The sequence below is a fragment of the Crinia signifera genome, chromosome 3 (assembly GCF_055691185.1).
Source record: "Crinia signifera chromosome 3, ASM5569118v1, whole genome shotgun sequence".
NCBI classification, from domain to species: domain Eukaryota; kingdom Metazoa; phylum Chordata; class Amphibia; order Anura; family Myobatrachidae; genus Crinia; species Crinia signifera.
The window spans coordinates 185,187,501-185,215,002 of NC_139219.1; the positions used below are offsets into that span (position 1 = coordinate 185,187,501).

At 44.4% G+C, this 27,502-nt stretch overlaps 1 protein-coding gene across 2 annotated transcripts in view; it reads left to right on the top strand.

The window, feature by feature from the left end:
* Window positions 1-671: 671 nt before the first annotated feature.
* Window positions 672-27,502, top strand: part of LOC146064033 (gamma-aminobutyric acid receptor subunit rho-1) — a 117,441-nt gene continuing 90,610 nt past the window's right edge. Inside the window, exon 1 of one of the 2 annotated variants that reach the window (XM_083177061.1) lies at window positions 672-1,045. In XM_083177061.1, coding sequence (XP_083033187.1) covers window positions 924-1,045 — 122 coding nt within the window. In that variant the 5' untranslated portion in view covers window positions 672-923. The remainder of the gene's footprint in view (window positions 1,046-27,502) is intronic. The other variant, XM_083177063.1, reaches the window with a different exon arrangement.

Here is a 27,502-nt window from a genome sequence, read left to right on the forward strand (position 1 = left end):
TCAAACCCCCACGTATTGAGAGAGCATCCCGAAGGAGGGGTAAATGTTGCAGATTTAACATGGACACAAATTTGGCAAGAAGTGGGTATCTACAAAAACTAGAATGTACTATCACTATTAGTACATTTATTATTATTATTATTATTATTATTATTATTATTATTAATAATAATAATAATAATAATAATAATAATAATAATAATAATAAATCAGGTTTATTTATTTTGTTTGCACAAATGTACCTCACAATATCTTGGCTATGTTTGATAACGTTACCATGAGGCAATAATAGACGACTACCCATCTACAATGCCACAGAGAAGCTGCAGAAATAAAGGCTCATAAAGGGTTGATATTGCCTAAAGGATAAATAAGGGCAGCCTAGATGAGACAAGTGGTTCTCATCAGCGATCAAATTCTACGTTTCTATGTGCTGAGTACTGAGTTTAAATGTGATTTCTTTTTACTGGCTCTTCGGCATTTTAATTATCAAATGAGTGGCATTCATATACTGTATGGTACGGATAATTATACAAGGCTGCAGGAAAATGTTATTATAGCTGGATGATTCTGGAGGTCATTATATGACCGCTGCTCAAATGAAGCTTTGTCCAAATGCTCCACAACTTCCATTTTAACAATTTTCTACATTGCCCTAAGCAGCAAACATAAAAGCGTTTCAGAAAGAGACACGAATTCTCCACAGCTTGAAAATCCCAGCCATCTGACGTAGACAGATTTATAGGTTTAGTGGAAATTGCTTTCCCCAGCATCCAGATTAAATATTGAGTGGCGTTTCTCTTCTGTATGGGTAAACATCCTTCTAATAATGAGATGACCCACCAATGTCTTCAAGAAAAACATAAATTTCATCTTAGTGTTTCCTCTGTGGACTATATTTGGGCTATAGACTGCAAGGTATCATGCTTGCCACCAGCTTTTTGGGGATATGCACCCTCTTTGTTCTTTGGCCATTGAGTGTGAGTGCTGAGATCAGAGTGCACTGGCAGATGAGAGGTACACCGGAGGTGTATAAGCAAGGCAGGTGAGTACCAATGCTCTGGTCTTCTGAATCGCTGCTAATTGGTACATTAACCTATAGAAATATATGTATACATAAATACATACAAGTTGTGTATGGTTCTGCTATTGCAGTATATAAAAATGTGAGCTCTGTACAGTTATTAATTGTACTATTAGCAGTATTATGTATATTTACATTGGATAGAACTCATGGTCTTTTATTTTTATGCACTGTTGTCTGCTTATTCCTAACGTTAAACATATGACAGCACAGTGAGGTCCGGTTTCAGATACATCATTTATACACTGTATGTGAAATACATACATAAATGCATAATAGCAAAACCTATTACATTTTTATTGTTCTACTGGCATAGTCCAAGTATCAGTACACAAAATGTATATGCTTTATACAGTTTTTAGACAATGGATAAATCATTTTTACAAAGCAAGATGGGATATTTTTATGTTTTTATCTTGTTAACCAGTAATGGGTTAAACTAAGCATGGATGAAATTCTCGACAAACACGATAACAGGTTTAGAGCTTACCCACAATGCCTGCAGCTCAGACACAGATGTGAGGGGGACATGGACTGTTTTATCTTCGTACTATTATCAGTTTGCATATGACTTTTTACAGCCAAATAAAACGTTTTTTAGTGAGCACACTCAAGTGTTGATCTGTGTTGTTGTGCAAGTGTTTTGTGTACCTGTTTTTCAAGTTTTGTAATTCATTTATGAAATGCAATTTAACTTACAGTTATTCAACCAGTGGAAAACTGAAATATTGCATATAAATGCTCTTTTGTAATGAGTAGCTTATTCCAGAAATACAGCAAGCTTTATAGGTACAATTTACATTTTCAGCAGCTAGACATTGTAGTGTGTCAACATTATGTAAAGGTCAACAATAAGAATGTTTGACACATTACATTTCAACCTCCCTTCTGCTGTATGTCGACATTTTGAATGTTGACATTCAGGTCTCAAAAAACCTCAATTGATACAGCGGGTTTAGAGATCTATGGTTCTTGGTAGTGTTTTCCAGAAAATGTGTCCATCCAACTACACCTTCATAAAGTGACTATGGACTAGATTTACTAAGTTGCAAAATATTACGGGAAAAAACACTGCTTTGCAAATAATTTTAGTGCTGCTTTAAGTATTGTGTTTATCTCCCCAGGAATAAGTTGCCCAACAGTAAGTCCCTTTTGCACGTTCTCTCATTCACAAAACCAGATTGTGAAGGCAGCCTACTGACCTGATGTACCAAGTACTGCCATGAAAAAGTCTAGGCCCTAGGGGCATGGTCAATTGACTTACTTGGCCAAACCTGGGAACAGGGAATGGCTTTGCAATGCTGGAGCAGTAATGGCCACAGTATTGGTAACATAGCTGCTACTCCCTTATCTCTGTGCCCTTGATGTACCAGAGACATAGCATGTTACAGGCTTGGTTTGAAAAATGACAGGTAGGATCTGATTGGCTGGCTGTTCATCACTCTCCATTTGTCACTTTTTGAATGGGAAGCAGTCATTAGGTCTACAAGCATTAGGTTGAGCACTAAAGATCGACAGTGACAAGGTTGACCTATGAAATAGGTCGACATGCATTAGATCAACATGGTAACACAAAAGTATAATGCATGGCCTGATATAAAAGTCACATTGTAGGAGGAACAATGGAGACCAAGCTTGTCTCTTTACTGCCAGGCAGTATTATTAGACATAGATGCTGGGACATCCCTCCCCTAAGCCCTTCTCCATCTGACTTCAGGGCCCTACCCTCCCCTGCACCCAACTCCAATCCCCAGTTACTGTGGGCTCATCTCTTCTTTGTGACCAACTCTGCACCCCTCTCACCTCACACTTCATATGTTCCTCACCTCTTTCCCCTCGGTTCCCCTTTGTTTTTCCATCCCTTCCCTCACAGAACCCCCTGACTTCTCCCCATTTCCAACAGGGTTCAGATGAAAATGTCCCTCATGTGTTACAGTTATGTTTTTGGGGCATATTTATTATACAAATTTTTGTGGTAAATCACCTGAAAAATTGGGATACCTTAAAATGTACAGTAAGTATCCACTGAAATTATTACATGGGTTCAGCGGGAGATATTAGACATCTGCTGCACTTTTCCTGTTTCCCATCGCAATAGCGCTGGCAAAAGCCATTGTAGTCTATGGGATACACAATTACCAGGATAGGGATTCTCCAGATTCATCCCCAGTAACAGCCATTGGTGCATGTGCTGTGTTATAACCACACATGCTCATTAGATCTGTATCAGAGAGTATATTGATCCCAGATGCGATCACTTTAGTGCAGAAGTTCTCAAACTCAGTCCTCAGGACCCCAAACAGTTCATGTTTTGCAGGTCTCCTCACAGAATCACAAGTGAAGTCATTAGCTCCATCTGTGGTTCTTTTAAAATGTGTTAATGAGTAATGAGTGCACCTGTGTACCTGCTGGGTGACCTAGAAAACGTGACCTGAGGACCGAGTTTGAGAACCACTGCTTTAGTGTACACATTATCAGAGGGCCTGTCCTAGATGTAAATTCGGTACTTGTGTATTATCACGGCGTCCATCGCATCGCATACCACTAAATAAGGTATGCGATGGTATGCGATTTTCGCGTCAAAATGGAAAAATGTACAATTAAATATCGCATCGCATGCCAGCAAATGGCATGCAGAATACATGTGAAGTCATCCGCATCCCCTCGCGGGTTTTGGTGCGCTCTCAACGCTTCGGGCTCGGTGGCTCTCTGCGCTCGCCGCACTATCTAAGATCAATCCATGCCGACATGGATAATGGGGGTATGAAAAGGTTGGAGGACGCGTACCACCGCCCCTCACGGGCTCGCTGCACTCGCCACACTTCGGGTTGGCGTTGATAGTGGGGGTGGCGTTGACAATGGGGGTGCATTTAACATTGAAAGCACCCATCAGGGTGCTTGTACAATGAAAAATCGGAATCGCATCGCATGCATCGCATGCGGTTATATCGCAGGCGATGCGATGTATGCGATGTACTAAGATGTACATCATGGGCGCCGTGATAATACACAAATACCGTAAAATCTAATACATCTTGGTGGGAATTAATTCTTGTTGCAGGAATAGCAGCAATAAGAAATTCTATTTATCAGCCGGTTGCTCCTACCATGCACTCCATAATATCCTCCATGTGGCACATGTATCCCATGAAGTATATGAAAAGCAACCATAAAACCTCTAAGAAATTCAACTCAGTTTGGTCTCCTTGGGTTTCCTTCCAGCAAATCACCTCCCCTTTCACTATTTGAGTTTGAGCTCTGTTGACTAACTCCTAATCTGTTATTTTATACTCTGCAAAAGATTCACCCTTTCTCTCTTCCTACCTTCTTTTTCTATCCTCTTCCTCTTGTATTTCTCTATTTCTTCCTTTTCCCTTTTTATCTTACTCTTTTTCTTTTCTCACATTTTCTCTTATGGCTTTCCTTTTTCTCTTCCTAGATAACCACGTTCTTTATATTTCTTTTCTTCTTTCTATTTCTTTACAAAATTGTTAATATGGATCACATTTTAAACTTTTGCCACGACTGATTCTTCCAATTTATTGTGTGTAAATTTTGTTTTATATTTTCGAATTATTACTTGGTTGCACTGTGATCTACCAACAAACATTTGAAAACCTCAATAAACAGTAATTTGGCCCCTTAGTTTATTTTCCTCTAATACACTATTATTTCAGTTCCCCATAGTGTCCTCTATGCTGTACATAAATATGTGTCATCAGGTAGGTGAGGTGGCAAGTAAGTCTATCTGCCTCTGAGGAGGTGGCACTCAGCTATATAGGGGTGTCAAAATGAAATATCTTGCCCCTTCCCCAACCAAAAAGGTTGTAGAGCCTCTGCTGATAGATACACACAACATTTCTACTGGTGTTATTGTGTTGGGAATAGAGTCTCATGTGTCCATTTAATTCTCTGATTGTTAATATTTTGTAAAAAGATATATACACTTTCATATTTGTCATCTGAAAACTTGACAAAATACACAATTAAAACTTGGGGCGAATTAATGGTGCTAGCCGGAATATATGAATGGAAACCTTGGTACAGCCTTGTGAAACCATACCCTTTGTCTAGTCTGTCCAGTTTTTCAATTATATATATATATTATATATTTATTATAATTAATAAAGATAAATAAAAATTATTTGTACTGAAATCTACTGTAGTACCCAAACATTTTATTCTGACTGCTGAAATGTGGAGTGCACTATTGTGCAGACTCCATGGAGCTCCCTTAGGAAGGCATCAATACTTTACCAAGATCAGGGCCGGCGCCACCACTAGGCAGCTCTAGGCATTTGCCTAGGGCGCCGGCACCTGGAGGCCGGCAGTTCGCCCCTCACCCCCAGCATATAGCTGGTGGCGTCCCTGCAGTGCTGGAGCGGGCAGGGGTGTCTGTGGCGCGGGGGTACCTGCGGCGCTGTCACTGTATAAAGCTGCTGGCGGCAGCGGGGTCCCTGCAATGAATAGAGAATAACTAGCGCTATGCGCGCGACGGCGCAGGAAGCGCTTCTGGGTTTGAAACCACTTGCCGCACGCTGATTGGCTGAGATTCAGCCAATCAGCGTGCGGCAAGTGTTTACAAAATCAGAAGCCCTTCCCGCACCATCGCGCGCATAGCGCTAGTTATTCTCTATTCACTGCAGTGACTCCGCTGCCGCCAGCAGCTTTATACAGTGACAGCGCCGCAGGTACCCCCGCTCCACGGACGCCCCTGCCCGCTCCAGCACTGCAGGGACGCCGACAGCATCCACCACAGGTACCACCCCCCCGGGCACCGGGGGGCCCCCACCCCAACTCGCCTGGGGCGCTCCGGTGCCTTGCACCGGCCCTGACCAAGATGGCCACTGGATGGTCTTCAGCACATGCACAATGCCATCTTGTCACAGTGGGACATAGACATGCTCTACTTATAGGGCCAGATGTATCAAGTTTCAAAAAGTGACAAAATGGGGAGTGATAAACAGCCAGCCAATCAGCTTCTAACTTCCATGTTACAGGCTGGGTTTGAAAAACAAGTAGGATCTGATTGGCTGGCTGTTCATCACTCTCCATTTTGTCACTTTTTGAGTGGGATGCAGTCATTAGGTCTACAAGCATTAGGTTGAGCACTAAAGGTCGACAGTGACAAGGTTGTCCTATGAAATAGGTCGACATGCATTAGATCAACATGGTCATTAGGTCGACACATGCATTAGGTCAATATGGAAAAGGACGACATAAAAAAGGTCAACATGAGTTTTTCATGTTTTGTTTATTATTAAGGTAGTTTTTCTTATTTTACTATCAAAGTGGGCATAGAGTGAGAACATAACAGTGTGCCGAGTGCAGTGAGGCACAGAGTCCAAAGCATGGTGAGCTCACCTAGTCATGTGAGGGGACGCGGTGCACCTATATGGCATCCATGTTGACTTAAGTCAACAAAAAATCATGAAGAACGCTTTTTTTCAGGTTAACCTTTTCCATGTTGACTAATGCTTGTGTCAACCTAATGCATATCGACCTAGTGACTGTCGACCTACAGTGGTCGACCTAATGACTGCCAACCTAAGTTATGTCGACCCTATGACCCATATCCTTTTGAAGCTTGATACATCTCAATCCGTGTGGCTCTATGTGAATTTTGGCTCAATCCATGTGGCATTTTATGAATTTGGCTCAATCCCTGTGGCATTATGTGAATTTTGACACAATCCATGTGGCATTATGTGAATTTTGGCTCAATCCATTTGGCATTATGTAAATTTTAGCTCAATCCATTTGGCATCATGTGTAAGGGGCAAGTATAATGGGGTCTAGTATTTTGTTGCATAATGGGCCTTATTCTGGTTGGAGCGTCCGGGCCGTACGCGTACGTCCCGGGGTTTTTTACGATCTGCGCATGTGCAGATACGCTAATGCGCCGGCGCGAACACTCCACAACGCTTACGGCCGGTGTCTCAACGTGCGAAAAAACCTGTACGCGAGCGTACGGGTAATGGGGCGGCATAGGGGCGTGTTGATGGGAGCGGCCGAAATAATGAGGGAAAATGGGCGTAAATATGGGCGTACACGGGGGTGTGCACCAAAAATGAGCGGTGCTACTACCGCACGATCGACTAAGGCACCGTTCGTTTCGGACACCAAACAGGCGGCCGCCAACCGCCAGCTAAAACCACACCTACAGATACCGCATGCCAGCGTGCGCCTGAGTTGGCTAATTAACGCTGATTACTACTCAAACACATACACCTGAATGTAATAAGCAATGCTGCAGTCTATTAACTCCAAACCATGATTTCACTGCCTGCAAGCCACACATGCAGCACGCAAACACATTGGAAGCTTATGTTTCTATACTTCTCCACATTTAAAGGTTTGTTTAATTTAAGGTAAGAATCTTTTTATACGCTAAGGTAGGTATTTGCTAAACAGACACATTCACTACCTGCTTTCATAGACTTTACGCAGTAGCACACTCAATCTACACAAGTCGACATGTGTCAACGTGTTCACTCTAATACTAACATAGGTTTTGTATTTAGGATACAATAACATAAACCACATCTAACACCTACAAAGGATGTTTCAGCAATGTTTGAAGCCCATGACCACTATTTTCCACACAATCTTTGTATAGTACCCAAAATTATGACCTGTACCACTATCTCATCTGCTATGATTTGGATTTCACTACACTCTGGATGTAAGATGCCACCAATCACATTATTGCACTCTCATCTCTCTAACAAAGGATTCCTACATCTGCTTATGACACTGTCAAATCATATATATTTTAAAAGTTATGCATGTTTGTTCACAAGCTAATTTATCATGTTTGGCCCATTCACACATCTTTTTTTAGGGAGGACACATATGCATTCCTACAGAAATTTACCTTTTCACCCTTGTTTGTCTGCCTCACCCACTCCATGCGGAAAGCATTGTTCTGGACCTGCTTTTACCTACTACTGTAGGAGCTACCTCACCTGCACACAAACTGCTTTCTCACCTATTAAGTTGCTCTGCACATGTGCTGACACAAACTAATTAGCAGGGAAAAGTTGGATAGGAACATGGGAATGGCCATGGAGAGGGTTACACATGGGAAACTTCCACCACACTTCAACAAATGTTCAAAAATACCCTGGTCAGTAAGTACACATAAATCTAGTATTTGTTTCACACAAGAAATTACACATACCACAATTTTGTTTTAATTTGTAAAATAAATTTATTTGCTGTTCAGCATCACAGCTTGACACTTTAATGTGAGAAATCAAATAAACAAATAAAATAGACACACAAATAATAAAACAGCCAGAACAAGAGGTTGCATATCTCCAAACATGTGTTACCCTGCAAATGCAATGGTGAAAGAAATGGGGACACCAGAATACGTACTGCAACAACCAGGGTGAATACTAAGCAAGATACACACCACCAAAAAAAAATATCCTGCATTTGTAGAGGTCAAAATACGAACTTTCATGCCCATGGCACGCAAATGGATCGATGGGCAACTCAGGAAGCGGATGTCCAGTGCAATTTAAACCTTTGGCCTCCAACCACAGAGGAAGTGAACCAGGTCTCATTTGGGCCCTTTTTTGCCCCTTTTAGATGGGGCCTTGGGGACAGGGGCCTTTGGCTCAGCTGGCTTTCGGCGTCTTCCCCTAGTCGACACAGGAGGGTCAGCCGAGGTGGAAGGTTGGGGAGCAGCTTGGGGTGGGGCAGCAGATGGGGGATTGTCCCTTAGGGACCTGGCGGTGGACAGCTGCTCCGCAATAAGTTCATTCTGGCGGCTGAGGTGTTGGCCAATGCTTAGCATGCCAGCCGCCAGAGTTTCATTAATGCGGTTCAACGCCTCAATCTGCAGCTGGTTTGTGGCCTTCCACTCCGCCAGAAAATCCGCCACCTGCTGCTGACGGATCGCAGCATCCACCCCTTGCTGCTCGATCCTGTCCAGCGTCACCAACAGGCTCTCACTCAATGTCTCCTGTGGCTGGGGCTGGGGGCGACGTCTTGGTGGAGGCTGGACCACCTGCTCCACCTGTGGCTCTGCAGAGGAAGATGCTGCCGGTACATCCTGACTTTCTGCTTCTGCTAGGATAAGAATTGAAAACAATGTCACCATCACATACGCAATAAAAAATATCTTTCTAAATACAATGCATTACTGTGACTTACCATCAAAAGCAGCAGCAAAGACCTCCGCCGGGAGCTCACTGTCCATATTGGAGATCCCCCTGATCTCCCCCACATCGATGATGTCACAGGAGTCCAGCTCCAGGGGGGTATACTCCAAATGGTCAGGCATAGCACCGCTCCCGGTGGACATGCTGTGGTTGTACCGGTCAGTCATCTTCCTCTTCAGGGCACTTTTGAAGTCAGTCCACCTACAAGTTTAAAAATACAAATATCACCATGAGATATGTGCACCACTGTGCTACGTGTAGGGTTACCACCTAGTCCCTTTAATTCCGGACACATGTTACTTACACAGGTTCTGTGGCAGTTTAAAATTAGGTGAAGTGGAGTCTTGAAGTCAGCCAGCCACAGAACCTGTGTAATTAATATGTGTCCGGAATTAAAGGGACTATGTGGTACCCCTAGCTACGTGACATTTCCTAGTGTGGGTGATCTTATGTTTTTTTGCCATGTGTGGCCAAATATTTCTTTGATGGACAAAACCATGTGCACTGCAGGTGAGGCAGGTGTAAAACCCCACCCAAATCTGATTATCTCTGCACAAGTAACACCTGCCTCACCTGCAGTGCACATGGTTTTGTCCATCTAAGAAATATTTGGGCAGAAAGAGTGAACTAGAATAAGGGCCTCAGTTCCTGCTGGAGACTGCTGAAAAATTGACCTGACAAACACACTAACCTTTTCTTCACCGCGTCCCAAGTTCTGACCACTGGTGACACCTGGTTCACTTCCTCTGTGATCTTGTCCCAAAGGTTTCTCCTTGCACTGGCACCCGGCTTCCTGGTTGCCAATTCAATCCATTCGCGTGCCCTGGGCACTAGAATTCGCATTTCGGCCTCTACAAATGCAGGGTTTCTCCTTCTGGTGGTGGTATTCTGCTCAGTCATCACCCTAGATGTTGCAGCACGTTTTCTGGTGGCCCCAGTTCTCTCACCATGCACCTGCTGGGTCACACCTGTTTGGAGAGATGCAACCTCTTGTTCTGGCTGGTTGCTTGGCCCTTGTGGAGCTGGTGGAGGTTCACCAGGGCCTGTTACTGAGGGGCCCGCTTGATCTTGCAGGCTACTCCTCTCTTGGGCCCTCCTTCTCCGCTCCTGTTCCCTCTTCTCTAATGCTTCAAGCAGGGATTCTGCTTGTGCTCTCTGCAGAGCGTCCTCTGCTGCTGAATCGTCAGAGTCAGACATGTTTGCAGCAATTTTGGGCTGCATCTGACTGAATATTTATATGTTAATCTCCCGCCACGAACAAGGGGGCGTATATTTTTCCCCGCAAGGTAGATGCAAATTTACGCCGATATTTCCCGCCGATAATTGCCGCTTAAATTACGCAGGTCTCAATGCACCTGATCAATCACCCGTATATGTATATACACAGGTTGTGGAGCATTGTGGGCTACATCGTGAAATGTGTGCACCTGTCATTCCAATGATGAGTGTTGTCAGCTGGTATCTGTTGGAGTTCGTGTATGCTTTGTGAGTCACATTTCAAAACATCACGTTATAATGCTTGCCTTGCATATGTAATGTCTATGCAATTGTCATACAGCAACATGTTGCATTGTGGCCCTTTAAGCAGCGTAGTTCTAAGTAGACGGTTGCGTGCATTAATTTCCGCATACTATATATACAGTACTTTTCTCTTCATGGCAATCGGTGTATTGAGCCCCCTTTAAGCAGCGTAGTTATGAGTATACGGGGTGCGTGTATTATTTTCCGCACACTGTATATATACAGTTCCTCTCTATACATTGAATGCATGCTGTTGGTTGTGGTGTGTATATCGGAACGGTCCGCGTAAGTTTCTATTCGCATCCAGTTTGTTAATGTAAGAGGGATTAATAAAGTTAATACCAAACAAACAATTTTTTCAACCAATCAGCAAGCACCAAAAGTGATATATGTACCTGCAATTAATAACTGCGCCATTGCCACCATGACAGCAAACAGAGCTAGGCCATTCTCGAACTCTGAGCTGTTGGCCCTGGTCCACGTCATGGACCGTCACCTGGGGCCCAGGGGCCCATATGTTTCGAATGCGGACAAGCGGCGGGCGTATAATGCTGCCCGCCGCCTGATATTTTCCACGACCGGCGTCCGCAGAAGCCTGGGGCAGGTTGAGCGGCGCTGGTCAGACCTGCGCCGGCGGCAGCCCGTTCTACTGTGCAGCCTTCGCCGCCATATTGCCCGATGTAAGTTTTGATTACTAGTATGTCTGCGTTTTTTAGCAATGTTGTGTGTACTTTTTAAAAATAGGTTGCTGAGTATGGGGGTGTATATGGGTGTATATGGGTGTATATGGGGTGTATATGGGGTGTATATGGGGGGTATAGGGGGGTGTATATGGGTGTATATGGGGTGTATATGGGGGGTATAGGGGGGTGTATATGGGTGTATATGGGGGGTATAGGGGGGTGTATATGGGTGTATATGGGGTGTATATGGGGGGTATAGGGGGGTGTATATGGGTGTATATGGGGTGTATATGGGGGGTATAGGGGGGTGTATATGGGTGTATATGGGTGTATATGGGGGGTATAGGGGGGTGTATATGGGTGTATAGGGGGTGTATAGGGGGGGTATAGGGGGGTGTATATGGGTGTATATGGGGTGTATATGGGGGGTATAGGGGGGTGTATATGGGTGTATATGGGTGTATATGGGGGGTATAGGGGGGGGTTTAAGTAGTTGCTCAGTTTTTTGGTGTAGGATATCAAATAGTTAGCATGATAAATGTCTGAAATATCACAGCAATGATCATTTGGAAGGTTATGAGCATGACTAATGTGAATTTTTCTTTCCCCCTTTTTTATGAATCCCAATCTTCGATTTCTATGCCATCAACATGAACATTGCAGCACGGGCAAGAGCCGCCAGAGAAGCCCAGGAGCAGGCACGCCGGGACCAGGCAGCCCCAGAGCAGCCAGAGGAGGAGGAAGAGGAAGAGGAAGAGGAAGAGGAGGAGGAGGAGGAAGAGGAGGAGGAGGAAGAGGAAGAGGAGGAGAAGAAAGAGGAGGAGGAGGAAGAGGAGGAGGAGGAAGAGGAAGAGGAGGAGAAGAAAGAGGAGGAGGAGGAAGAGGAGGAAGAGGAAGAGGAGGAGAAGAAAGAGGAGGAGGAGGAAGAGGAGGAGGAGGAAGAGGAAGAGACACAGGGTGCTGTTTGGACCCACACAATTTCCCCATCCCCTTCCCCCTCCACTTATGGTGCTGAGCATCGGGAGCCAAGGCACACTGATTGCACAAGTGTGCAGTGCATTTCTGGGAGTTGACTAAGTCCCATGACACTTTGCACCAGAGGACAGAGGCTGAGAAGTTTGTGCTGAGCTCTGATTGGTGGAGCTCATTACATGCTTCTCAGGTCCATGGAGAACAGCAGCAGCAGCAGCTTAGTCATGGGAGGGATTTTAATCAGAGGCAGCACTAGGACTGTGAGGTCTCCACCAGAGTAAGGGGCAGAGGGACAAACACAGGCTTTTCATGTGGTGTGTGTGTGTGTGTATATATATATATATATATATATATATATATATATATATATATATATATATATATATATCCCCTGCAGTTAATTAAGTATATTATTTTGTAGTACTGTGTTTACAGCAGACCCATCTTCAATGTAGTTTAAAAATGTATGTGGCCTTCACACATAACTCTCAACTTATTTTTAGGTACAAATACAACAAACATTTGTGTATGTTATATATTAATTTTTTATTTTTATCCCTTCCCTACAGACACTGGACAGCAGCAGGAGGAGGTGGCAGCCCTAATGCGGGAGATTGTCCTCACCCTCCTGTACCTCCAGATCCTGTTTGGCCTTCTGGAGGCCCGAATTTAATTTTTTTTTATCCCCCCCCCCCCTTATTATTTTTGTGCCAAATAAACGTTTATGTACAGTTCGAAATTGCCTTTGTTTTTAATCAGAAATATGTTAGAGGGCTTGTAAGGGTAGGTACATACAGATGTGTACTGTAAGTTATACTTGTAATTTGAGGTGAGGGGTAATGATTGATGTGTGAATGTGTGTGTTTTTGAATAAAATAACACATAGTAAAAATGCATGAATTTTTAATGTTGTTCGATTACAACATCACACATAACATCAGGGTAGGTATACATGTTACACATTGTGGACAAAGTAATTATGGACATAATTTAGTACATATACAGAAACACCAACATTACTTGATGTAAAAATAACAGCAATATGGGGACACATAGATAGTGATTAAAATGCCACATTAGAACATCACAAATATACATGTAATGTGGGTTAAAATGTAGTTTTATTAGGTCTTTATTAAGGTAGACAATTGAGTTAATAGAAAACAATAATTGAATAACAAATAGATTAATTAATCAATTGTCAGATTAGTAGTTGAGAGGCAAGATTTGCAGGTCCATATATGTGAAGGGTATGCCAGCGTGCACGGACGTACGCTCACTCTCACGAGCGGTGACATAAGCTGAGTTTTCCATTGAAAACAATAGGGACCCGTCCGTGCAAACTGGCGTACGCTCAGATCTCCGCAAGAAGTCGGTGGGGAGACGGAGGAAAGACGGCCGTAGACGGCGCCGTACGCTCAGTTGTACGCCAGTTGTCGGAGTGTAAGGGCTGGGCCGGCCGCGTACGTTGCCGTACGCTCATTTGTACGGCACTCCCCTTCTACGGTATTTCTGCCCGTACGTAAGCGGCTGATTTGTGGGTGGACTTAACCCTAACGGCCGCGTATGGCTAGCGTGCGGTAATGGCGTACGTACGCACGTTTGGCCGCTCCGAGCAGAATAATGCCCAATGTGTAGAAGTTGTATATGGTGTTGTACACTACACTCAAGGACACGTCCCCTGTTGAGTGACCACACCCCCTTTTCACTAGATGAAGTTTTCTGGAGCGCGCCTTCGGCGCGTGCACAACTACATCCTTCACTTTTGTCGCCATGGTGGGCCTGCGTACTTTAAATGCCAGGGCCTATTTTTAGAATTGACTTATTATTTATTTAGTAGTAGTAGTTTGTTTATTTATGAGGAGCCACAAAGGTAGCTTTCACATCACATAAAACATTTTGAAACGTTTTGAAAAACTGTAATTTTAAATGGTATTTTAAACGGGTCTAGGGTTCATATTGCAGCAGATTACCATTTAAAAATACAGTTTAAGTACCATTCACATCACCAGTCAAGCCGTTTAACCTCTGAACACGATTCTACCCAGGGCTTATTTCCTGGTTCAGGGAAGGGACACAAGACAAGGGACAGCCTATCACAGTGCTCTAACCTTTATTTTTTACTAAATACCATTTCAGTGCCATTCAGACAGCACAAAAAACGGCTCTGAATTGGCTTTAAAACGGGTAGGACTCTGCTTTTTAAACGTGTTGAAATACCAGTTAACTTTAAATGGTATTTCTACTGTGACACTTATGCTGCTTTCAGACCGCATAACTGGCTTTGACCCTGTATTTGGAAACGTTTCCAAAAACGGGTCTGCCAGATAAAACCCCTTTCACACCGCAGCACTTAAACGGTATATTACCGTTTAAGTGCCGATTTTTTGACACTGGCAGACCCGTTTTTGGAAACTTTCCAAATACAGGGTCAAAGCCAGTGCAGCCTTCAGCCCTCCCCTCCGTGCAGCCCCCCCCCCCCTCGCGCGTGTCGACCGAGAGCATGTCGACGCCCCCCGCGCATGTCGACGCCCCCCGCGCATGTCGACGCCCCCCGCGCATGTCGACGCCCCCCCCCCGCGTGTCGGCGCCCCCCCGGTCGACTTACCCCGTGCCGGTACCTCCGTTGTGGATCCCGGCACTGCAGCTCAATATGCTCGGAAAGCACTTATGAAAAAAGTGTCTTCCAGAAAATGGCTGCCCCATAGGAAACCCTGTTTAAAAAAACTGTCTTTCGTATGGGGGCAGCCATTTTCTGAAAGACACTTTTTTCATAAGTGCTTTCCGAGCATACTGAGCTGCAGTGACGGGAACCACAACGGAGATACCGGCACGGGGTAAGTCGACACGGGGGGGCGCCGACACGCGGGGGGGGCGTCGACACGCGCGGGGGCGTCGACACGCGCGGGGGGGGCTCCAGTGCTGTGAATACTTAATGAGCGCTCATTAAGTATTCACTGTGCTGAATTTAGGACCCAGCTCATTGGCTGGGTCCTAAATACCGTTTCAGAACCGATTTTGAGCCTAAAATACCGGTTCTGAAACGGGTAGGACCCTGCAGTTTAACCGGTTAGAAAAAACGTTTTTTTCTAACCGGTTAAGTGGTCCTGCACCTTTCAGACCGCACACATTACCGTTTTAAAACGGTAAAAAAACGGCAATATACCGTTTTTAAAGTGCGGTCTGAAAGGGGCATTTCACACTGCAGCCTTAAACGTTTTAAAAGGCAAAAAAACGGCAATATACCGTTTTAAAAGTGTGATGTGAAAGCTACAAAAGTGTCCGCAGTGCCGTACATAGCAAAAAAACAAAAAACAAATTACAAGGTAACATGCAGGGTGTGTTGATAAAATACAGCATAAATAGGGGTGTAGCTGGTAGAACTAACATCAGCATCAATTCTGAAGTAGGTGTCGAAATTGTCGAGGAGACTGAAGATGAAGTAAAAGAAGGGAAGAACAGGGCAGGAGCGCAGGTGAGGTAAAGAGGCAGGGTGAGTGCGTGAGGAAGGAGGGCCCTACTCATAAGAGTTAACAGACTAAAAAGAGGTGGGTGGGCCAATGAAAAACAATAGGATAAGTAGGAATGGATGGAGGGGTAGGGTAGGCAGGATAGGAGGAGCGAAAGAGGTTAGGAGGAGGAGGGATAGGCTAGTCGGAAGAAGTGGGCTTTAAAGGGAGCGCTTGAAGTAAGGAAAGGGAATCAGAAAGCCTGATGGGTGGCGGGAGGTTGTTCCAGTGCAGGGGGCAGCGTGAGAGAAGTCTTGGACATGGGAGTGGAAGGAGGTGATTAGATGAGAGGTCAGGTGGCAGTCGGAGGGAGTGTGGATAGAGATCAGTGAAGAGAGGTAAGGAGCGGTGGAGGAGGAGAGAGCCTTGTAGGTGATGGTGAGGAGTTTAATAAGATCTCAGAAAGGAATGGGGAGCCACTGAAGAGATAGACAGAGGGGGGAGGCGGAGGTAGAGCAGTGCGAGAGGAAGACGAGCCTAGCAGCGGCGTTAAGAATGGATTGGAGAGGGGCGAGGCGGCCGGAGAGAAGGATGTTGCAGTAGTCAAGGTGGGAGATGACAAGAGAGTGAATGAGAATTTTGGTCGCATCAGTGGAGATTATTTAGCACCTCCTAGAAGATAGTACCCGATTGATTGCCCATAGCAACATCCCATGTGAAATAGCATACACATTTTAAAAAAAAACACACACACACACACACACACACACACACACATATATATATATATATATATATATATATATATATATAAAACAGAAACAGAGTGCGCCACTGATTAACCTCTTCACCACCAAAAATAAGTAAGAACTGTAATGATTTACAGACTCGTATCACAGTTTAGACAATTTAACACACAATCTCATAAAATAATGTATTAAAACTTTTTAACATTTGTTTGAAGTTGGTCGCTTTCATATGACACAAAGAAACACCCAACGTGTTTCGTCACAATGACTTCCTCGGCGACTTTCAGTATGTTGTTTGTGTAGTGTGTAAAGGTACTACACAGGAAACGACTTCCGATATATAAAGGGATCTCAGGTGGATCCTAATAAAAATGCGAGATTAATTAATTCGGCAGAGGGACAGATCGCCTCTTCCCAAACAGGCCTTTTGTAGAGTATAATGAAACAAACGGTCTCTTAACCACTGCAGATGGATGGCGTTTATGCATATATGGGGAGAGAGTAAAGCCATACATAGTGTAACACAGTTTTATTTAGGTGATAACAGGTAGGCTAGCCTGGGGGGGGTTACATTTTTCCTCAATGTATTACTAGCACACCTAACGTGCGCTAGTGACAGCCTGCAAAGTTACGCTCAGCTGGGTTGTCCCCTGTAATCCTCCCCAGTGATTAGCGGTATTAACAGCCGCAAGCTCAGGGCTAGCGTTGTCCTATCCCCCACTGCAGGGACAACGCTAGCCCTGCTTCTGGCTTGGGCTGCACTGGAGATCTTGCGGTTTTAGCGAGATCTCGCGCATGGCCAGAAAGCCGGCCGGGGGGAGCCGATAAGGAGAGCCGTTAACACTGAGCATAACGGCTGTCCTTATCGGCTTGGGGGGGAGTTTAATACATTTGCCAATAATGGGTGCCCGCTTCTCCCCATTATGCAGGAGAAGCGGGACCTGTTATTTTAAAATAATACAAATTATGAGGTTTGAGGACAGACAGCAGTTGGGTCAAGTGGCAGTTTGGATAGTGCTGGGGGCAGGTAGCAGTTGGGGTAGAGCTGAGGGTGGAGGAGAGTAAGGGCGAACAATGCTATAGGCAGGGAGGGGGTATATGCAAATAACAGTTAGTACAGTGTAGGGGGCAAGGAAGGAGCTAGGGACAGGCATTTCTGGTGGTTGGTAGGGGGTAAGCAGCTCAGCAGCACACACAATTGAACAGTTGTGAGATGAAGTTGTGGTTCCTGGTACTGTGTCCTGTCCATGTGCATAGAGAGCCATGCAGGATCCGGTAGTGAATGGGAGATGTGTTATCAAAAGGGGGTGTTACTATTCACACCCCTTAAAAATAATAATGTAACAAAAAAATGATTCCAGAGGAGGCACCATGTTAATGCAGAAGAGGGTATAGGTAAACTTGAGAGGGGGACCATGGTTCCAGGTTTCTCCAGCAGCCAGAGCCCGTGTAATTAGTACCCACACACCACCTTCCCAGCGCCACTGCCTGTCCAGTGGGGACAGATAGAGCATTGCATACAGCATTGTAGGTATAGGAATATAATAGAGACAGAATGTGATGGCAGATAAGAACCATTCGGACCATCTAGACTGCCCCCTTTTTTAACCATATTGTTATCTCAAACCCTATGTGATCCTTCTTTGTAACAATATCCTTATGACTATCCGAAGCATGTTTAATTGTTGCACTGTCTTAGCCTCTACCACCTCTGATGTGAGGCTATTCCACTTGTCCACTACCCTTTCTGTGAAGTCATTTTTCCTCAAATTTCCCCTGAACCTCCCTCCCTCCATTCTCAGTGCATGTCCTCGTGTTCTAATACTTCCCTTTATTTGATGAATGTTTCGCTCTTTGACCTTGTTAAAACCCTTGATATATTGGAAAGTTTCTATCATGTCCCCCCTTTCCGTTCTCTGCTCAAAACTATACATATTGGGATTTTTTTGTCTTTCCGTGTAAGTTTTGTGATGTAGGCCCTTATTTGTATAGTCTCTAATGACTTTATATCATCCTTGATACAATATTCAAGATGAGGTCATACCAATGACCTCAGTCCACGAAAGAAATAACCAGTCCACCCCTGCGTCTGCTGCTTCTCAATCTCTACTGCTTCATTTTTGCTGAATTCATCGCAGTGCTGGCAGTAGTCTGTCTGCCAGGAGCCGGCGCTGGCTACACTTAACTATCAGCTGCCGGGGTGCAGGGTTCCCTGCTGTGGTGACAGGACAGGACTCAGTTTAAGCTGGTGGTCACTTCCTTCAGCAGAACCGCAATGCTGTTGCTACTGTAGCTACAAATGAAAAAGGTCACAATGGGGTTTATTCTAGTTCATTCTTTCTGACAAAATCCTTCTTAGATGGACAAAACCATGTGCACTGCAGGGGGGGCTGATGTAACATGTGCAGAGAGAATTAGATTTGGGTGAGTTATTTTGTTTCTGTGCAGGGAAAATACTGACTGCATGATTTTACACTTCAATATAGATCTCACTTTGAAGAAAAACCCCACCCAAATCTAATTCTCTCTGCACAAGTTACATCTGCCCCACCCGCAGTGCACATGGTTTTGTCCATCTAAGAAGGATTTTGTCAGAAAGAATGGACTAGAATAACCCCCAATGTGACAGAAAAAGGAAGAACAAAAAGGCTTTTTGGGGCACACTTTACTGAAATTGATTGTACAAATTAATACATAACTTTTAATGGAGATTTGATGCTAAAACAAATGTACGTCTAATACGGCCTACACACATGCCGATATTAAGGCATTTTCTAAGCGATTTTGCTTAGTTTTGCAAAGTCGCTTAGCAAATGCCCTCACATCGGTGTATGTGTGGGGGCTGTATCTGCATCGGCGCGCGTCCCCGCGCGTCTTTATCGGTGGCCGAGATTGACGGACAGTGTCCATCAATCTCGGCATCGGCAGTGTTCTCCCACCGGAGAACACTGGTGCTGTCCGCTCGCTTAGCACACAGAGCTGACAGCTCGCTCTGTGTGTGGGCTGTCAGCTCTGTGTGCTAGGCGATAGCGGCGCAGCACAGCCCGACATAGCGCAGCTAGGTAGCCCTGCACACATCGGCATGTGTGTAGGGCCCATTAGTTTAAATCAATAAATTACACATTAATAAATAATCACGAGACATCTTGTGTTTGTCAAAACAATTGTGGCGAAAATAGCAAAGACAAATTGAGTTTATGCTCCACTATTAATGAAAATATAAATACATCACGTTGGTTACAATAATTGATTCAAGTGGTATGTAATAACAGGAGCAAAAAGAATCAAGGACGCATGACACTTGTCCCCTGCTGCTGGTGTTAATGTTGTTCCCGGTAAGAAATAGTGGTAGAAAAATAGAGGACTCCCTTAGTCAGACAGAGGTGTATCTGCTGTCCAAGTTCAATTACAGCAACTGGTATTCCCAATTGGTCTCCCAGAAAGGTACTAGCCAGACCATTCACTGCTTAGCTGCTGAGTGCGGGATGGAATTCAGGCGGACCAGTGATGTATGGCCGTATTTTTACACGGATGAGAGTACCACAGTGTCTTTAGTAGGAAGCCAAGATGTGCTTCTGCTTTTTGCTTAGCAAAGTCTGAATCACCCTGTTACTTATGTATTGCAGGAAGATCTGGCTTACTGAGACAAATGAGAGAGTCACAGAAAGTTTAGAATGGTAGATAAAGAAAGATGGATACCAATGACCCCTCTTCTGCTGTCCACCATCAATCCCAGATGTCAAATGGCAGATGAGAGCGATAATGGTCACAGATTAAGCCAGCCAGAAAAAAGGAAGTCTCAGAACTTGGTCTCAAGAAATGAGAGATTGTACCCTGATCTCCACTCCGTACTGTAGGGATAGTTTGATGAGGGATAATATTTATCTGTACAAAGAATATGCAGTCAAATAAACAATAAATCCTTGGCAATGACGGTGCCCAACAAGTCCGCGGCCAAGTCCACACTGCCTGTACCCACGTTCAACGTGTGGACTCGGCCGCGGCAGCCAGCACTGTCAGCGGCAATCCACACCCGCATTCTAGAGCAGAGTTTTGCTTGTCTTAGCAGCTACCCCTGATTATCAATTATTGATGGTAATATCTTCAACCCAGCAGTGTGCTCCATTCAGGTGGCTCTACTTCTATGCTCCCCGTTAAATGAGCACCAATACATGCTGCAATAACTCTGTATTCCTGTCTGTTTGTATGTGTGCTGTCTCTCTCCATCATTAGACTGCACGGAATCTTTTGGTCTGTGGAAAATATAAATTACCTGCGCTATCATTTTTCAGCTGAAAGTTTGAATTGTTTGCCTGTGTAGAATATAATATACTGGTGCAATTATTGTTCTTAGCCAAAAGTTGCTAGTGAGACAAATTATATCTATCATTACTCCACACACAATTCTGACTATCTTCAGGTCAGATACATGTTAGAGTGTACATAATTGTTACACATTGTACAATATCTTGGCCACACACTGTACAATTCTGACTATCCCTAGGTCAGATATCTGTGTGAGCATATATAATTGTTGGGCACGTCATTGCCAAGGATTTATTGTTTATTTGACTGCATATTCTTTGTACAGATAAATATTATCCCTCATCAAACTATCCCTACAGTACGGAGTGGTGATCAGTGAAACCAATACTGACACCAGCTATACTGCTCCCGGAGTGGAGATCAGGGTACAATCTCTCATTTCTTGAGACCGAGTTCTGAGACTTCCTATTTTCTGGCTGGCTTTGGGGGTTATTCAGGTTGATTCGCAAGGCTGCGAATTCGCAGCCTTGCGAGTCCACCAAACCCCGCCCGGCGAACGCACGCCCCCCCGCCGCCCCAGCAAAGTGCGGCTTCGCCCGCACAGCAGCGAATGGATGTTTTGCATAAACATCCATTCGCTTTGCTGGGGTGTCCGCCCACATCATTCGATGGTCGGTGACCATCGAATGATATTTAGCGTGCACGCATATATAAGTGACTTTTCAGTTGCGTATATATGCGTGCACGCTGGCGTGATATGGGCGGGCAGCTGACATCCGGTGATGTCAGCTACCCGGCCCACACACCCACGTCACTGCCTCATTACCATGAGAACGCCCAGCGTTCTCATGGAAACGCCCATGGAACGCTGGGCGTTCCCATATGGTAATGGGGCAGCCCGGCGCTCCCCGCCTATCTCCGCCCCCCCCCTCGCTGCCATGGGTGCGTGCACACGGCGACCCGAAAGTTTGCCGTGGGGGCACGCACCATGCGCCTGCACATGCGCAGAAACACGCCTGCGCATGCACAGACGCACAACATCGGTACTGCGTGCGAATGCGCCCAGTACCGATGCAATCTGAATAAGGCCCTTAATCTGTGACCATTATCGCTCTCATCTGCCATTTCACATCTGGGATTGATGGTGGACAGCAGAAGAGGGGTCATTGATATCCATCTTTCTTTATCTACCATTCTAAACTTTCTGTGACTCTCTCATTTGTCTCAGTAAGCCAGATCTTCCTGCAATACATAAGTAACAGGGTGATTCAGACAATGCTAAGCAAAAAGCAGAAGCACATCTTGGCTTCCTACTAAAGACACTGTCACTGTGGTACTCTCATCCATGTTAAAATACGGCCATACATCACTGGTCCGCCTGAATTCCATCCCGCACTCAGCACCTAAGCAGTGAATGGTCTGGCTAGTACCTTTCTGGGAGACCAATTGGGAATACCAGTTGCTGTAATTGAACTTGGACAGCAGATACACCTCTGTCTGACTAAGGGAGTCCTCTATTCTTCTACCACTATTTCTTACCGGGAACAACATTAACACCAGCAGCAGGGGACAAGTGTCATGTGTCCTTGATTCTTTTTGCTCCTGTTATTACATACCAGTAGAATCAATTATTGTAACCAACGTGATGTATTTATATTTTCATTAATAATGGAGCATAAACTCAATTTGTCTTTGCTATTTTCGCCACAATTGTTTTGACAAACACAAGATGTCTCGTGATTATTTATCAATGTGTAATTTATTGATTTAAACTAAGACGTACATTTGTTTTAGCATCAAATCTCCATTAAAAGTTATGTATTAATTTGTACAATCAATTTCAGTAAAGTGTGCCCCAAAAAGCCTTTTTGTTCTTCCTTTTTCTGTCACATGGGCCCTTATTCTGATCGGTGCGGATATATCCGCGTGCGTTCGGCCCGCCGATGTTTTGTGTCTGCGCATGTGCAGAGGCGTCTCTGCGCATGTGCGAGCGGGGCGTACGGCCAAACCCCGCATGATATGTGAACACTCCGAACAGGGGGTGGAGAGGGGCGTGAAGGGCTATTTGGGCTCATTACCATATGCATACGCCCCACGTTTCATGGGAGTTCCCATGAAAATGCTGGGCATACGTATGGTAATGCGGCCGTGACGCACGTGTAGGGGGCGGACATATGACATCGCCGGATGTCAGCTGCCCGCCCAGATCCCTGCTTTTGCACGGAAACATGTCCGTGTGGTCTGAGGTTGCGGGAGCTGGTGGAGCACTCGGTCCTGCATTCGATGGTCTGCGACCATCGAATGATGGGGGAGGTTCCCTTAGATGGAGGAGGCGTATTCCGTGAAAAATACACGTGCGGTCCGTTCGGCCAGCTTCTTACCGCATACGGGCGGAGTTGGCGATCCTTATGGAAGGCGGGGTTTCGCACGCACGGTCCTGGCCGCATAATCGGCTCCGGCCGCACCGATCAGAATAAGGGCCATTGTGACAATTTTCATTTTCAGTTGTCACGCTGAACATTTTGGGAGCACCGCCAACCAAACACCACTCTACATTTGTTTATCAGTGGTAACTACGTTGGTCATGTCAGATTATGTACGTGATTATTAATTCTACTCATTTACCAGTGCCACTCCCGATCCATATTGTATAGCTACTGTAGCTACATCATGCAGCCATATGCCTTGCTACAGACAGCTCGAGAAGATAAAAAATAAAAAAAACTTCTAAATGACAGGGGAGGCACGTAAGTAAATTAGCCACTGCTGTATGCCACTGGTTTTACCCCTCCTGGTGTGTCTACCCTGTTCTATAGTTTTGTGTCATCTGCAAAAAGGCATCTGGTTCAAGTACAGATCCCTGGGGTACTGGCGAGAATTTGAAAAAAACTATTTAAAACACTGGGCAGCCCTCTGATTGGCTGAGAGAGTTCTTTACCAGTAAGAAGCCTCAAATTTGACTTCCGGTTCCGGATTGCATGGGGAGTGCACCCTAGCCCCGCAGCTCCGCTCGGTTACCGGCTGAATTAATAATTTGCAAGGCGAAAATAGCCTCCAAGAGCCCCAGTTCTAGCTAACAGGACAGGGAGGAACTAGGAGATGGATCGGGCAGCACCAGCGCCGCAGCCGCCACGCTCCCAGCAACAACAGGGGAGACAGGTGAAACGAGGTCCGTCACAGGACATGGCGGCGCCCACCGGAGACGCACCTCACAACCCGGCAGTAAGGAGAGGCTCTGTGTGGACACAGGGAGATGACCTGAGCACCCTGCAATCCAGACAGACGGGCCCTCTTACATACGACGACATGGTGGATGCGATTACTGCCACGATGGCCCCCCTCCTAGCGAAAGCGGTGAGTGACATCTCCCAGCAAATCCAGCACCTCACAGTGCGTATGGACACTGCTGAGAATAGGATCGGAGCACTGGCACATAATTTAGCTTCATCACAGGGGGAAATCAAAAGATTAGAAAAAGAAAACTACACATTAATAAATAAAATGGAGGAGTTGGAAAATAACTCCAGAAGAAATAATATAAGGCTGGTGGGGTTACCGGAAACCATTAAGGGCGTTGCCCTGGAGAAGTTTGTGACACTCACACTGCCGCAGATTCTCGGCATACAAAAAGAATGTGAAAACATGATAGTTGAGAGGGTGCACAGAATCGGCCCAAACCCCAAACCAAATGACCCACGCCCGAGGGTCACAATATTTAAGACCCTAAGCTACATACATAAACTGACTATATGGAAAGCCTCCAGAAAAATGCCAGTTATTAAATGGGAAGGCAACAATTTAAGGTTATTTCAAGATTTCTCTGCTTCTGTCACTAAAGCACGTAGAGCTTTTTCACCTGTTTGTTCCAGCTTGATTGAGAAGAAGCTTAAATTTGCCTTAATCTATCCAGCAAGACTGAGGATTTTCAGGAATGACAAATTTTACGATTTTTCAGTCCCTTCAGACGCAACCGAGTTTCTCAGAGATGTGGAATCACACAGAAGTGAGGATATCACAGACACCTGATTCAAATATCCCCAAAACATACATAAGGAACATTTGAATCCCTGTTCAGAAGTATTACTTTTTTAAGTTGGCTCATTTAAGGACCCAAGCCCGGTACCGAAAGGAGTTTCCTTCCGGACACGCTTAATCTCTAATAAGTCTCATTCATTTAAGGGATGTTTTCCCTTTACAGTTCTATCCGAAAGTTTGTTAGACATGTAAATTATTATCATGCGTCGCTGTGCGCCAGAATGTTCACTTTATTTGTTGGTTGGTGTATGTGTCTCCCCTCTCCTTTTGTGTCTCTTCCCCTTATGGATCAATCAGTCCTAGCTTTAGATAAATCCAATCCAGAAAATAATAAGCAACCTCGATATATCTGTGAGGTAAAGTATGGCCAGTATTAAAGTAGGCACCCTAAATGTAGGGGGTTTTAATTCACCTATAAAAAGAAGAAAAATTCTAACGTACTGTAACAAATTAAAATTAGACATGGTTTTTATCCAAGAGGCGCACCTGGTCCCGGGTGAATATGTTAAACTTCAAATGTTGGGATGGAAGTTGTTAGATTATGCAGCCTTCAATTCGAAAGCCAGAGGTGTTACTACCCTCATCAAAAAACAAATACCTGTTGAGATTATAAAAACAATAACAGACCCAGAGGGTAGATTCACCATAACTCATACTAAAGTCTACTCCTCTACCTTTATTCTATGCAACATATATGCCCCAACATCATACAATAAAAAATTCTTTTATACCTTATTGAAACATCTTATCCCATTTATTGATGGAGAGTTAATAATCTGTGGTGACTTGAACTTGGTTTCCGATGTTGGTTTAGATAGGTCCGAAAGGAAAACCCGCCCACCTCCCCTGCCGAAAATGGGGGTCCCTCAATTCTCATCCCAGTTAAAATTAGTGGATATCTGGAGAAACCTTAATCCCACGACCAAGGGCTATACCTGTTTATCAGCGGCTCACCATAGTATGTCTAGAATAGATTATCAACTAATATCCGAGACATTATTCTCTAGGGTCACAGAGGCGGAGATAGAACCAATTTCTGTTTCGGACCATGCCCTTAGCTGGTTTAAGCTAACTATGTCAGAAGAGAGAACTCAAGCTCCGCAATGGCGCTTTCCTGACTATATTCTTACTTCTTCTGAATTTAAAAATTATGTGGTGGAAAGGTGGGAGATGTACTGCTCCAGTAACCAGTCGCATGCATCCTCGGACCCGTCCCTTTTTTGGTTGGCCGCAAAGGCGGTCCTAAGGGGGGATATTGTCTCTTATATAGCCCAATTAAATAAGAAAATCTCTAGCTCATTTCTTGAACTACAAAAATCACTAACTCAGGCGTACTCCTTATATGTCCAAACCCCCACACAAATAAATAGGAAAAATTATCTAACAATTCAGACACACTATAATGAATATCTTAATAATAAAGCCCATAAACATAAGAAAAATACTGACTACAGATATTATCGTTTTGGAAACAAAACGGGAAAGTTGCTCACTAATATTTTAAATGGTACTAGACCCTCTGCCGTCATACACCCTCTAAAAAAGAAAGATGGTTCATTCACTGTTTCCAATAAACAAATAGCTGAAGTAATGAGAGAGTTCTATTCAACACTTTATTCTCACTCCACTGACCAAAATAAAAATGACGATACTACACTAACTAATATTGAACACATGTATTCTAACCTAACATTCCCCAAATTAAACAATGATTCTAAGGACAAACTTACTGCCCCAATTACTGCTGAGGAAGTTTCTAAAACTATTAAATCTTTAAAAAAGGGAAAGGCACCTGGGCCTGATGGATTCGGCAACAATTTTTATAAATTTATGTATCCACACATTATAGAGCCCCTTACTAAGGCCCTCAATCACATGTTACACCAAGAAAAACTCCCCGCCCATTTTAATTCGGCACACATAAAAACATTACCCAAGCCAGGGAGAGATCTGACAACACCCGCATCATATAGGCCAATATCCTTATTAAATTCCGATTACAAAATCTTAACAAAAATTCTTACGGAAAGAATGAAACCCCTTATGCCCTTAATTATCCACCCGGATCAGACCGGATTCATAGCAGGTAGACAATCGGTTACCAACGTCCGAAAGGTAATTTCGGCTATACAACACCTGCAAAATATTCCTGGCAGGACACCCCCGGGGTACCTCCTCACCTTAGATGCAGAAAAGGCCTTTGACCTTGTGCTTTGGCCCCACCTGTTTAAAATAATGGCAAAATTTAATTTCCCCCCCGAATTCATAGATTACATAAAATTATTATATTGCAATCCAAAATCTCAAATTGTATGTAATGGACACACTTCAGACTACTTCCTGTTACAAAAAGGGACAAGACAGGGTTGCCCCCTGTCCCCACTTTTATTTGCTATTGCGATAGAACCCCTAGCCATGTTACTTCGGCACTCCAGCGAATTTCAGGGGATAAAAATAGCCCAACAGGAAATAAAATTATCTCTATTTGCGGATGATATGATACTGTTTATTTCAAATCCCCAAACCACGATCCCTAATATATTGAATATAATTCATATATTTGGAAAAG